The sequence below is a fragment of the Cryptomeria japonica genome, chromosome 11 (assembly GCF_030272615.1).
Source record: "Cryptomeria japonica chromosome 11, Sugi_1.0, whole genome shotgun sequence".
NCBI lineage: Eukaryota > Viridiplantae > Streptophyta > Pinopsida > Cupressales > Cupressaceae > Cryptomeria > Cryptomeria japonica.
In genome coordinates, this window is record NC_081415.1 from 118,202,179 (window position 1) to 118,217,283 (window position 15,105).

Below are 15,105 nucleotides of genomic sequence, written 5' to 3' on the forward strand. Positions count from 1 at the left end.
TCTAAGTTATAAAAATATGATATATTTTGTATCACAAAAGAATCGTAATATAATATTCAAGCATTTTTATTAACCAAAGTAGATAAACATTTATATATTCTTCTCATCGCTCATTCTAATTGAATGCTTTGTTTTTCTCAATTTGCTTTCCTTGGAATAATCCACAATAGTCGACCTATTAGCCTAAACCATAGATCCCGCCATAAATTAGTGGGAAACCTTATCTTCAACGTGCCGGCCGTCAATGTGTCAGCGTTATACAGGTGAACTCCGACAAGAAAACGAAGGATTCACGAAGCAGCCCAATAGCAAAATTTATGATAACCAAGTTGGCAAGGTAAAAAAAATATTTTCATAATTTGTCAGTAGAGAATGACAAATATGGAAATGGTTAACTATACGTCAATTCAAGCTAATAGAAAACCACTTTTACGTAGTCTACGAGGAAGAAGCAATTACTGGAAGACTTTCATCGAGGAACAATCCATTTAGAAGTTCCATAAGATCAATATCAATAACAATTCCATACACTGAATACTTTAGTCACAAATAGTTCTCTAAAATGTCAAGGGCTCTTCGTGAAATTCCAAGTGCTCTGCAGCCTGGTTTCATGTTTATGGCTATGCTATTTGTAGAGCTAATGATATTATCAATGGTTGTTATTTCCTGTGCTTCTGAAACTAAGAAGAAGAAGAAGAGTGAGTTAAGACTCGGACAAGTGAGTGAAGGAGAGAAGAAGAAGAAGAGTAGTGATGTTGGGCACAGAGATGTTTGGTTTGCAGGAGCAGCTGGTGCTGCAGGTGGAGTTGTTGCCGCTACGGCCCTCACAGTAGCTGCTTCTGAGACAGAAAAGGATAAACAAAAAAGTGATGGTGGTGGTGGCGGCGGCAGCAATGGTGGTGGTGGTGGTGTTGGTGCTGATGGCGGTGGAGGTGGCGGTGGCGGCGACGGTGTTGAGTGTGTTTGCTGTTGCGGCGGTGGCGGCTGCGGTGACGGTGGCGGTGGCTGTGGCGGTGGCTGTGGCGGCGGCTGTGGTGGAGATTAAACAACATTTAGCTTCGTCTACTCTCAGGTCAATTAAATTATGAGATGATTTTAGAAATATAACATGATGTAATTAAAATCTAAATGTAAATTTGGTGTGCAAGGAGCACCACGTCGAAGAACAGAATAAAAGGAAGCTGATAGAGAGTGATTTTCATCAAGTAAAGCTGGATTCCTTTATGATTATTAACATATTTTATTGCTTATATAGTTCTTATTTATTAATTAGAAATCTGTTCGGACAATAGTACAAAGAGGGAAGAAAGATGTAAAGCTCGTTAAAATTGTTTCTAATTCTGTTTAGTCTCCAATTTGTTACTTCTTAGGTAACTTGTCTCTTCCGTGTGGTGTTTTGCTGGTTTGCCTTCCAAGCTTTTGGTGTGATGGATTAAATGTTGTAAACAAAGTTCTAATGGGGAGATTTTTTTAAATAGTATATGCTATATAAGCTGAGAATTATAGGTAAGATGTAACTGAAATGTTTTCTACGAAGTCCTAATAGTAAAATTTGTGTATTGATGTAATTTTTCATTTAATTTTGTGTTCATTTTTAAAAAAGTATCTTGATATATAGATATATTAATAAATGACATAATTTTGTTCAAAGTTACATCCTTTTTTCTTTATCATCTATCTATTAGTTACACATATCACTATACATTTACCAATCAGACTTATTTATATCTTTCCATATCTTAATATTACATTCACTAACTCTAATTATTTATGAAACATAGGGACACACTTATCTCTATACATGTATAACCCATTCTGAATAGGCCCATTCATGTTTTAGGACATGTTGTAATCAAGGGGGAATCCTCACAATCACTCATCCTTATAAACTTTGAATTTTAAGAATTTAGATTTTGGGACATAGTAGTGGACCCAATGAAACAATTTCGAGTGTTCTAGGAGGAGATGGATTGACTCTTTTTTTTGGATTGAACAACAGTCCAAGAAGAAACATCCTTTTAGAAGCTAACGGAGAAGTGGTGGAGGAATGATTGGAGGTAGCTAGTGAATTATTTAGGCATGTTGGACCAAATTTCGAGCGAGAACTTGATAGTTTAGGAATAAAGAGTTAGTAACAATGGATGGAATGAAGCTAGAACATGAGGAACCACTAGAAGGGGCCACAAAGTTGAAACTAAACTACAATTCAATGTAGCCCTTGAGTTTGTCTTCCCATTTTTCCCAAAATTCTATTAGCTTCCCTACCATGCCTCTTCTACATCTCCAAATCTGTTCTACATATTTTCCAATCTATTATGTAAGTTTCCTATTTGATATTTTCTTCTTTATCTTAGTTGAGATGGATCACATGAAATTCTCTATAAAGAGGTAGTGTAATTTATTTGAAATTATTCCGCCAAAAAAATTTATCGTCTATTGTAGCATACATTTGGCTTTCTCCTTTGCTTACAAATTGGTATCTAAGATAGCATCATAGGATTTGGTGTGCAGGAGTTAGGTTGTCTTGAAGGAAAGGAAAATGTAGCTGAAAGAAAAGAATAGAACTAAGAGATTTCCTACCAAAAATATGAAAGCTAGGTGAGAATGCGTGTAGCAGATGAAGAAGCTATGATTTTGAGGGAGCTATCACCAAACCAATAGATGAAAGGAAAGTCTATTTTAGAGACCACGATCTATGATTTTTAAATTGCAAAAGTAGAATTACTTCCCAATTCACAAAAATAATAGTTTAAAAGTCATAATCTAGAGAAAGAAGAATTGCAATAGTCAAAGAAGGGTTGTAGTTGTCAGGATTGGAGATTGTAGGGCTAAATATTTGATGATAGAAGCCCTTGAGAAAATTAGTTAGTAGACATGGAAAGAAACAATAGTATTTCCCATCCTTAAATCTATATCTTTTGTAGTAAGAATTATGATTTTTTGGTCAATCAAAATGAAAACATTATTTCCTTCTTAATACATATGGGATTTGGTAGAACCAAAAAATGAGGTAGCCTATTGGGCATTAACAAAAATAGAAAAAGATCAGCTCAAGGACAACAAAAAGAAGGATGCTAAGGTTTTGTTCTTAATTAAAAAATAATGGAAGATTCCATTTTTCCAATAGTTGTTATACCAAGCAAGTCCAAACAGCTTAGGAGACATTAAAAACAAGTTATCAAGGAGAGTTTTTTAAGTATAGTTCAATCAAGTGGGATTGAGACTATGGCCTTGACAACACTAAAATCCCCTATCATGTAAATTCGTAGTAGTGATTGAAATTATATGTTCCAATGAAACTATGTAAGGAAAATGCAAAAGATAAGGTGAAGTTGTAGCTTAAGGAGGGAGAGTCTATATTGAAAGTCATTGGATGAGATCCAAGGACCAAAATGGACCAGAGTAAATTAAAGATTGAAAGAGACCTTAAAGAGCTTAGAGCTTAGGTGTAATTTGATGCTCCAGGACAAGACCCAAATAAGATCATGGCTAATAAGAGGAAACTATTGTAGTAGTAGCTACTAGAAGGAAATTATTGGTTGCTTCCAAAGGAACAACCTTTGAATTTGTAAGAAAGGAGTTGAACAAGTTTGAAGTAGTTGCATAAACCCAAGAAGATCTTGAAGATTGGCATAGATGGCATATGAGAAAAGAGTGATATATTATTGGTTTGGACTCTTGTAGTAGTAGCAATGAGAAAGATGATGTTGTTGTTCTTGTTAGAGTGACTTCGAGAGGAGTTTGGAGCTACTAAATAAAGGTGTCAGTAAGAAGGACAGACCATTTTTTGAATATAAAGAAGGATAAGAATGGTTGTTTCAACAACTTAGTACACAAAAAGGAGACCATGGGTATAACACCTATAAAAGTGACCTAAGATTAAAGTCATCAAAGGTAAGTTTGTAAGAGTTGATCATATTCGGCAAGAGGAGGATTGCATTCAAAATAATAATGATTTTGAAGATATTGAGTTGGATAGTTGAAGATATAGTTTCAATATTCTTAGCGATGAGATATTGTTAGAAAATGATTCAATAAATTAGGGGAAGAGTAGAAATGTTGTCACCATGCAAATCATAGGTCATTGATGCAAAGAGAAAGAAAAGGTTTGAAGACCACTAGTTAAGTGTTTCAAGAAAGATTTTGTAGTAGTTGAAGGTAAATTATTTGTAAAAAGTGAAATAAATAAGAATAGATAGATGCATCATCCCACCAAAACAAAATTTTCAAGACAATTGTAATCACCATAAAGAGGTGAAAGAAGATTGTAAGGTGTCGAAGAATCTTTTGAAGCCAAAGGTGTAAGATTATTGAGTGCCTAAAGATGAAGGATTCCTATTTTAAGGTAATTATTTATGATAACCAATTGGGCCATAGCTCATGGTTGGAACATCCCAACAATATTATAGTGTTTTTTTTTTCCATAGAGAACTTTGAATATTAAAAGAAAAATCTGAATAGTATTCATGTTGAAACTATTAATGGTAGAATTTAAGGGGAAGTGTTTGAGAGAATTAATTTCTCTCACACTTCACAAAGACATTCAATTGAAATTGAACTATAGTTCAATGTAGCTGTTGAGTCTATCTTCCCATGTTTCCTAAAATTCTATCAGAATCCCTTTCACATCTCTTCTATAACTTTGAATCTATTGTTAATGTTTTCTAATTTTTTATTTAATAGTTTCCCATTTGACATTTTCTTCTTTTCTCAATGGAGATTGGAATGCATCAAGTCCTCTATAATGAGGCAATGTAATATATTTGATATAAATCAATAAAAACTATGTCTATTATATTGTACCATACATTTATACAAACCAAATTAGGAACCAAATATATCTTAACACAATCTTCAATGTTGGTACAAACCTCCAAAGACATAGAGCAAGAAAGAGAACAAACTGTATCAATCAAACCATAACCTTGATATACTAACACTATACATGATGTGAGGCCAAATAGATCATCCAACATCATGTGGAGTACAAAATAATGTTCCATGAACATCTAGCAACATTCCCAAATACTTCTTTTTCGTTGTCACATAAAAACATGATGGTGCAACACAAATAAATACATAACACTTCATTCTAGAAGGCCACAAGTTATAATTGTGAACAAAACATCATTATCTACATTGGTAGAACACTTGAGCACATGAAACTTGATATGAGACACAATGAAAATATTTTAAGCATATCCTCGAAGATGCACCAATGAAAACACAAATGTGTCTAGAAATGCTTTGCATTTTTTGGACTAATCCAAACATGCAACCAAACTGCCAACAAACTACAATTACCAACCACATCAGCTACAACACTAGAGACCTAAAATTATAGGAGTGCAACATCAATAGAGAATACATATTATGTTCAAATATGCAAGACTGTGTTATTAAATATAGACGAATGCATTCTTTTAAACTATCTTCAAAATGCATTATTTCAATTATTTACTCTAACAATCTTCCAAAGACCAAAATCTTCTAGAAATATTATTTCCCCACTCAAGAGAAATCAAGAGAGATAAACCACCATCTTGTGGCATACACAAGATATCCACATTATTGTCATGCTTCTAAACGCCATCTTAATATTGTAACCTGCCTAAGTTTAGCCAAGGAAAAAGAAAGTAAATCTCAACTAAGTTTTTTTATTTTTATGCCAAATATACCTTTGTGAATATATTACTGACAATAATATTAGTCATGTCATAAATATGTACATTAATGTTATTATAGATTTAACTATAATATTACCAATTTTGTTAATAATATTATTATATTGATATTACTACTATTTTTAAGAATATAATCATTTACATACTTATCATTATTGTTCACTTTATTATTAAAATAATTTTAATTTTAATTCCCACCAATAATACTAATATTTTGGTTAGAACTAATTATCACTCCTAAACTTATTATTATAATTACTTTATAATAAAAACACTCTTATTATTATGATTATCACTATGCCAAAAGATTAACTAAAGCCCAAGTTTTTCTTTAAAATATGATTATATTATACTTATTAAAATATATCTCTAATAAAATACCAAATTTATAAATCCTACCCTAAAATGCTTGTTCCTAAAATCTCTCTAACTTGGGCCACACATTCTCCCACATGTAAGCATTCTATAATTGTTAAGTGGACTTTTCTCTCCTATTTTTGTTTCTACATGTTAATAAATAATATAGAGGTAACCTTTCTTACATAGACATTTGTTATGTTTTTTCTCGAAACCACTCCTAAGTAGGAAAAACAACTAAGTGGTATAGACTATAAGTGGAGAAGTGACATGGAAAGTTTTAAGTTCGTTTAAAATTAAAATTTAACTTGGAAACTCCCTCCCTAGGCTCCCAATACGTTAAAAGAAATTTTATTTTCGTGATGGAAAAAGTTAGAAACATTGTGTACCCTTCCTTCACATTAAGATCTTTATCAATTCATTTTTTTTACGAGACCTAGTAAGAGCTATTATAAAATCACTGATGAAACAGCCGTCCGCAATTGGAAACCCGTTTCTGTCGTCGAAACGCGAAATGAAAGTCTCTCGTTGCGTTTCTGGTAATTAGGTTTCATATGAGACAAGAATCAATTATAATTGAGAAAGAGATAGGAGAATCTTAAAAATTCTATGTTTTTATAGATAAAAGTGGTTAGATTATTGAACATTTTATTAATTAATCATTACAAGTTTATGTGAGATCTGGTTCTACAAAATTAATGTCTTAAGATTACCAAAGTTGAAATTTGAAAATATTTTGTATACTTAAGATGTGTTGTTTGTAACAAGCTATCTTGTTTAACATTGTAACTGAATGTAAATTCTTTTGTGAATTCCTGTGTTGCGATTTCTACATGAGGAAAGAACTTCCTATTGTAGCTCAGATGCAAGATTACATCAAAATCACAGGTAATCCAACCAGTTGATGTAAAACCCAGTACAATGTGCAAGACCACCCACCGCCCCCAGCAGCTCAGATATAAAACCAATACAATATGTGTACCAGAAGCTCAAATAATATAAGTTTTCTTTGTGGAAGTATTAGGATTCATACAGTCCTAATTCTTTCTCTTTGTTTCCTTTAGAGAAAAGTTGAAAATATTTATATAATAAAACACCAATGATATATACTTTCTTGCAAATATTAAAGGAATGTAAATATGTCTAGTCCTTTTTGAGTGACAGAAGAATGAGTACTTTCTAAATTTTATTCTCTTTTTCTTTTAAAAAAAATGGACGATCGATTCGCTCTTTAGTACAGTAACATTATTATTTTCAAACATAAAAAAAATAACTAAGCATAGGAAAATGTAGTAAGCAGATATTTACACTCCGTTACATTCCATATCTATCCTTTCATTATAGACAGCATGCATGGTGATATATCACTTTGAATGTAGCTACACAATAATTATGTTTAACTCCCTGCTTATAGCTATGCATTCTAACATGAATTTTGGCAGGGTAATGTATACAAATTTACAGTTTACTTTATTTACCTTAGTATAAGGATACAAATTTACAATTTTACTTTATTTCCTCAATATAAGGTCACAACAAATTTTTTATACAATAGGTTACTCCAGCGATGCATGCTAACTATAACACTTCAGTAATACTTTGTTTCCCTTAATGTCAGGGTAGGAAGATGTTTTACCTAGAAGACGATCCTTTATTTATTTTTCTTAAGAAACAAAACTACATTTTTTGTAATGATTTTCTGAGCATACATTTATACAATAGGAAGCCTTTCGAACACTTTAAACTATAATCTATCCGTAACATGGACTTTCACATATTTTAGCTGAATGTAAACCCATATTATAAATGTTCTTGAGTATTTCCAACAGTGAAGATTAAATGAAGATGCAGATAAGAAGGTTATGGCTTGACATATGGTAGATATCTAGCCCAGATTTCTTATAGAAAGGTAATAAGACATAGAGACTTTAGTCTGACTCTTACATACTTTTTCTTACAACTGCAGTGTTCATAGCGACTTTATATAATATAGATTGATGAAACATTGTAGAGTAACTCCTCCCTTAAGAACTAGCTGAGGCATATGGTAGGCACCCTCATACAAGTTAGTAGGCTTTGAGCTTAACCACCTACACATAAAACAAGTTATCCAAAAGGCCATGGAGCTCGCCTCCCAATTGTATGCGCAGAGTTGTGCCACCTTTGAGCTAGGAGGCTCCCCCTAGAGTTAGGTAATACTTATTCACAAAAAACAGAGCACAACAATTACAAGAACAAGAACAACAAACCCTTCTTAAGGGATAAAACTTGGGTTTCTCAAGAAACCCTTCGAAGGGGTGAGAGGTGGATTCACACAAAGAGGAGACAAGTGCAAAAGAAATAGATACATAAACTTCAAACTTCACTCCTTCATCCTCTAACAACTGCAAGGGTACTCATACCCATGCAACAATTCACACCTCTATTACACATTCACCAGTCTACCTTTTTTTTTATATGAAACAAGGGTACTCTTACCCATAAAATTTATAGCTGAACCCCCATGTGCATTTTGGGTACTCATACGGTCCATTTTATTTCTTCCTCTCTTTTAGAGGAGTTCTCAACTAGCTAAGTGGATCACTCTTCTCTCACCCTCAGTTCTTCTTTACCCTGCCAGGGGTGAGCTTGGCCTTCACACCCCAAGACAAGCACTAACAATTCTAAACAACACAAGAGAATATATATATATATATATATATATATATATATATATATATATACTTCACCAAAATAGTTAGACAACACACTACTTATTTCACAAAAATAAGTCAACAAGGAGTCCAGACAACCAATTGCAAAGTATGAGAATAAATTTGTAGTAGTATGGCCTTTTATCCTTTCCGAAAATTTTCCAGTGGCCAAGAGTAAAATGTAGTCCCAAGACAAATGATGTTAGGTTATTACTTGCTAAAACAACAACTCCTACACAACTCCCTACTTAGCATTTTTGAAGCTCTATTTTTTAATTTCTCCTATAGGGAAGGTGACAAGTGTCACCTTATCCTTCATCCTTCAACTCTCACTTTTGGGGAGACTAGGAATGTAGTTGGAGTTGAAAAGGCAATGGAAGAAAAATTTTATGATTGGGCACCCTATCCTACAAGTCCCCAATCATAAATATATCCTGTTGCACTGAATCAAAAGAAGGCAAAATTGTTGCAATATCTACTTCATCAAGTACAAGAAGTGATGTGATATCAATGGGAGGAGATGAAATGCAAGGCTCAAGAATGGGTTCACATGTGAGAATACTCAAGTTAAAGTACCCAAAATTCTCCTCGATATCTAAATCATCATGAGAAGTATGATCAACATATGATGAATCAACCTCATCAATAAGACCAAAATGTGAAAATGAGTACAACTGAGATACATGATCAACCACCCCAATTGAAATGATAGCTCTACTCTCCAAGTCTCTAATGATAATTGAATCAGGTGTGAACTCCATAGTTTTCCTTGTTGCCCCATGTGTGATCTGATAGATGAAAAGAAGATTGTATTTCAACTTGGGTACACACAACAAACCATTGAAGAAGTTATCCCCAGTGGCATTATATCCTTGCCAAACCACATCCATAAATGTATGATTTCCAATCAAAATTTGTGGCATGTTGCAAGGATCAATTGAAGAGAACATAAGTTGTTAAGATGCCATATGATGAGAAGCTCCTAAATCTAGAAGCCATCTCCATGAATCATGACTTGTAGTAGAACATAGAGATTGTCCTTTATTTGTCCCAAAAGAGTTATCCTTTCCTTTGAAGAAGAAGCCGAAGTAGACATTCTAGAAGGAAAACTAATTTTATTCTTGTTAAGATGTTTCAACTCATCAATATCTTTCTTGTAACAATATTGTTCATCATCTATCAACTGCTTGCAATATACACAAAAAATAATATCCATATATGATTTCCTTTTAGGTAAGGATGTAGAATCACCTTGTTGTGGAGAGGATGATTGTGCTCAATCTTATTGTGGCTTTGGCTTAGACTTATTTTGGTTCTTGCCTTTTCGTTGATTGCTTTGATTCCCTTTATTAGCCACCAAAGCTTATGACTTTGACGATTTGAGAATCCCCATCTTAGTGAACTTAGATTTCTCAAGTATCAACATCTCTATGAATACATCAAATGATGGCGGAATGTATAAGGCACCTTGAGCCAATTGATGGGTGTGAAAGATAGAAACAAAGGTTGCATACGTTAATGGAAGCTTGTCTAGTAAGTTGTACACCATATGAGCTTCTTTTTGTCAATGCCACAATCCTTAAGCTTTGCTCTTAGCTCATTTGCTTTCATGGCATAACCTTGGATTGTATTAGAATCCTTGGGATCCAATTTTGTGAGTTCACCATCAAGCTTGAAGCCTCTAATCTCATCAACTTGATTGTACAATTTGGCATAAATATCCCAAGCCTCTTTAACTGTAGTACATTTCTCAATGTAAAAAATGAGGTCATTTGATATATACTTTCTGAACATTCCAAGTGTCATAAAAAATTTCATTAGCCATTCAACTTGAGCATTAAGATCATATGGTGTTGCTATTGTTCCATTTACATAATGAATGAGTACTTTTTTCATTAACTTACTCCATGCTTTAATTTTCCATGATGTATAATTATGTGGAGTTAAAAGTGGAAATTTAGGAGAACCTACAATACCAAGATGAAAAATACAAGATAGAAATATGCACAATAACACAAGACACCCCCCAAATTCACTCAATCAATGAACACCCCCCACCCTTCCCCCCCCCCCCCCCCCCCCTCAAAAATAAATGATGGTTTCACACTTTATACTTAGTGCATGTACAATGGGCCACTTGCAAAAAATGGCAAAGTGGAGTTCTTATTTCAACTTTGCAACTACCTTAAATAGACTATAAGAGACTAAAAAATACTGCAAGTGATCTAAGCTGAGATCCAAGAAAAATAAAAGTACCAAATAGGCCAAAAATGACCAAATACTAAAAGTACAATTTCTACTCAAAATGGTGAAAATCTGATAGCACCATGTCAAAGTAGACTAAAAATTATACACTTTGCAAAAAACCAACACTTGAAAAGGAGGTTGTATGACCCCGAATAAATCCTCTGAAGTTGTAAAAATGAGGATTGGATAGGTTTAGTCATAAAAAACTATAAATTATGAAAATTGTGTCTACCAAAATCAAGAAATTCTATCACCATTACGAAGAGCATAAAAAAATAGCCCAAATGATAGAAAATTGTACCAAAAAAGGAGCTAAAATGAGTAAGTTATGGTCCTCCAAAGCTGGACCACAAAACCAAAAAACTCATTGAAGAGGGTGTCAAAAAAAATTCAAAAAATGCTAATGTAGTGCTCACATTAGCATTTGACCAACTTAAATTTGATACCCATCTAGCCAACAAAATAATTTCAATTCCCTACCTCCATAGACTTTCCATACAGCATGGACAATGTCATTGCCCATCACTCTTGTGACATGTGTCATATGAATGATGTGATCGTAGGTACGACAAGATAACGTGGACCTATCACATGGACCAAAATGTTGATGTGTATTGTTGAGTTGGCAGGCTAGCTATGTCAATCCATACTATTAATGTGGCAATAGACATCTATTTACTATGTAGGTCTGCATGGTTGTTGATTGTGCACAAACTATCTACATATATAATGATAGCGACAAATCGATGTTTTCCACATGTTGGTAGAGTGGTAGGTTGTCAACTTATTGGAATATGTCATGTGGAGGTGTCAAATATTGACCGACCAATGTAGGATGGTAGTCTGATGGGGTTGTGCTGACTGGAGGAGTTGGCGGTGGCTAGATTGGGAGGAGGCAGTGTAGCATGGACAACTCCATAGGTGGAAAAGCACAGAGCATGGTCTGGTGGCTTTATGGTGGCACCCTGAAGAAAATACGTGAGGAACAAGCTACAATGTCATTTAGAAGAATGACACATGGTACAGTGTCGTGGGGTTGGAATCCCCCCATACGCTCAAATTGGGCAAATATTTCCTCTAAAGCCCAAACTAGAATTTTCACCAAATATAGGTGAATTTATACTAAAAACTGATGGAAATGGCCTGTCGGATGCAACACTGAGGTTGAAATTGCCATAGGATTCCCCCAAAATGTGCAGGTCCCTAGATCTGAAAAATGAATGCTCCAAATTATCTCCAAATAGATTACTCAATGAAGCCCCAATGGCTCTGATATGATGTAATAATTTATTTAAAATAGCCAAGATCAAGAGAACATTGAATGTCACAAAGAGAGACAAATAAATTTGATAAGAATAAACTATATTCTAATCAATATACAAAATACTAATTAACTAGATCATATCATTGACTAGTCTTTGAACAACTGGATCAGTTGAAGAGGTGGATGCTTGAGATTGACCTTGAGGAATTTCCAAATCCTTTCTCCACTTCCCGGCTGTTATTAAATCATCTTCAAGCTCTATTGCCTGATTTTGTACAATATCAAGAACGACTAGCCTATTTCTTCTGAGATGGAAACCAATATCAGGAAGCATAGAGTTGATAAAGAAACATTGTTGGTTATCAGCAGTTGGTCTTTTAGCCTGGGGAATTTTATGGATAATCTTATTATACTTGGCTGCATAGTCTCTCATTGGCTCATGAATCTCCTTTTTCATTTGTGTGAGTTGAGCCAAAAGTGAGTGCTTATCATCGGCACTCTTGAATAGTTTCTCAAAAGCAGTTTTCATTGCTTGCCAATTAGTTATAGATCCGGCCTGCAGATGACTGAACCAATCTACTGCTCCCTCGGTAAGAGTTTGAGAAAAAATCCTAACACCCATGTCTTCATGTTGTACTGCCAGTATCCTAGTAGCTACATTGAAGGAATTCAAATGTTCTTCAACTAGGATTTTCCCATCTCCATTAAACTTAGGTAAAACATCTTTTGCCCCTTGTGGAAGTGGATTGTGGGCTCCGAGAGAAAGAGGCCCGACAACGGCACCCCATGGTTGAGCCATAATAAAAATAGGGTAAATAGTTACAAGGGGATGGGCTTGGATTCTAGTGAGCGTTAATGCTTGCCAATGGCTAGAAGAGGAAGGTACCTTGGGAGTGGTTCTGGTAGGATAAGACGGTCTACTTTTAGCATTCCTTTTGGGAGTGAAATTTGTGGCAAATGATAACCCTTGCAATTCCTCAAAACAATCATCCACAACTCCCTCTCTCCTTTGTGATCTGGTATAAGGATGAGAACCCACTATTGTCCCCTCTAGGATCCTTAAACAATTCTTTTGACCTCTTGTTTTTAAAACTCTTTCCAAAAAACTGAACTTATCGATATTGTTGGTTATGAGTTCAATTCTAACATGCAAGTAACATACTGATCTATTGAATGTTTGACGTTTCCCCAGCAGAGTCTCCAAAAACCTTTTAGTGAACAAGTTTTCGCCTATCTTTGAATTAAATTATTTCAAATCCTGTCGCCTTCTTTAAAAGAAAAAATTTCAAGTAAACAATTGGGTAAGTGTGACATACAACACTTCCCTCTGAATTTTTGATAGGTACAACTCCCTCCATTAGTTATTCAAGGAATAATCTAATTAAATTAAACTGGTATGCTTTTAACCTGAAAGCACATAAGGCTGCCTACTTCATTCTTGGATTAGAGGCTAATGGTTTACAAATATTTCAGAGAAAACTATTCTTCAAAAAGCTTCAACATGAAAAATAGAGGTGATCGAAACAAATTTCAAAAACACTAATTCAACATTTCTTAAAAATAGGTAAGAGAAATAAAATTTCTTTCCAAACACATATCTTTTAAAAACACATAGAAAGGAGCCCCAAATTAATAACAACATCTATCATCAAAAAGGTAATCATAGTCATTTATTTGGATTAATATTTGCAAAGAAATACCACTCCATGGATTCAAAACTCAAAGATTTTTCCTCCCCAAAAATGCATATGGTCTTTATATATATATATATATGTATTTCATGCATCAAAGGCACAACAATACCCATATAAGTCCTGTCCAATTTCAGATTTCAAAAAGAAACTGATGACTTCTTTTCCAACAAACACAAAAATTCTAAAAACCTAAATCTAAGTTACCTATTCTAACCCCTTCTCTATCTATCTTCATCTAATTTATAGTCTTAAAGAATAGAGGAGGTCTCCCTTAAAACTTAGCCTCCTCCGAAACAATTATAAAAATGAACAAAGTATTTTAGGGACAGATGTCCTGAAGTCATTTGCAAGATCATGAAAAACAAATAAAATAAAAATAAAGAATTATCAATATGTCATGCTTGTTTTCCATCATCATCCTCTCCTCCGCTTTCCTAGGCGTCGTGGGTGGTTGCAAGCTCCTCGATTATCGATTGGCTCAAATTTTTCATGGCATTGATTTTTGCTTTGGTGGCTTCTTTGTCCTATCTGTGCTTCACCATTTTCTCAGCATGCTTCGGTAAATGATCATTACCGATAAATGTCATGGACACGATCGGAGCGACTTGTGTTATATCTTTGCGAGTGAAATTGCCTTTGGCCTTACCTTTCTCCATGTATAGCCTAAAATCCTTTATCACATCCTGTGTGTTCAAACCACAAATTCCCAACTACCAATCGTGGTCCAGATTAACCACTTTGTTGTCATTAACCAAGTTGCACTGAAGGTCCTAAAGCTCATAAACAAAATTCTTGGCATCGGAAATCACAAACTTGAAAGTGAGTACTCGCCACATCATAATCTTCTTCAATATGAAAATTTTGCACTCATCAGTTACCAACTTGATTGAGTTTTCTGCTAAAAATTTGGCAGCCCCATGCTCTTCTATTTTGGTGAGCATAGGAAAGACATTTTCCCATTTATGTTCTTCTTTTTCCCATGACAAAATCTGGTTCTTAATGTCTGCAATGAGGCTCTACATCTCATCACATAACTTTCTAGAGCTTGTGATATAGTTATCACCATCTTTAATCACTCCTTCAATCCATTTCTCCACAGCCCCCGCGATAATTTTAGCTCGTTGAACCTGACTCATTAGATTTTTGTTCTCTGGTGAAGTAAGATC

The 15,105-nt window shown here is 34.3% G+C and overlaps 1 protein-coding gene across 1 annotated transcript; it reads left to right on the forward strand.

The window, feature by feature from the left end:
- The first annotated feature begins 562 nt into the window (after positions 1 to 562).
- On the forward strand, positions 563 to 1,045 carry LOC131041087 (glycine-rich protein 5-like). The gene has a single exon (XM_057974064.2). The coding sequence runs from the start codon at positions 563 to 565 to the stop codon at positions 1,043 to 1,045; it is 483 nt and encodes a 160-aa protein (XP_057830047.2).
- Positions 1,046 to 15,105: the final 14,060 nt, after the last annotated feature.

What these genes read in the sequence shown, in the direction of transcription:
- LOC131041087 (XM_057974064.2), top strand. Translation starts at nt 563, where the DNA reads ATGTCAAGGGCTCTTCGTGAAATTCCAAGTGCTCTGCAGCCTGGTTTC.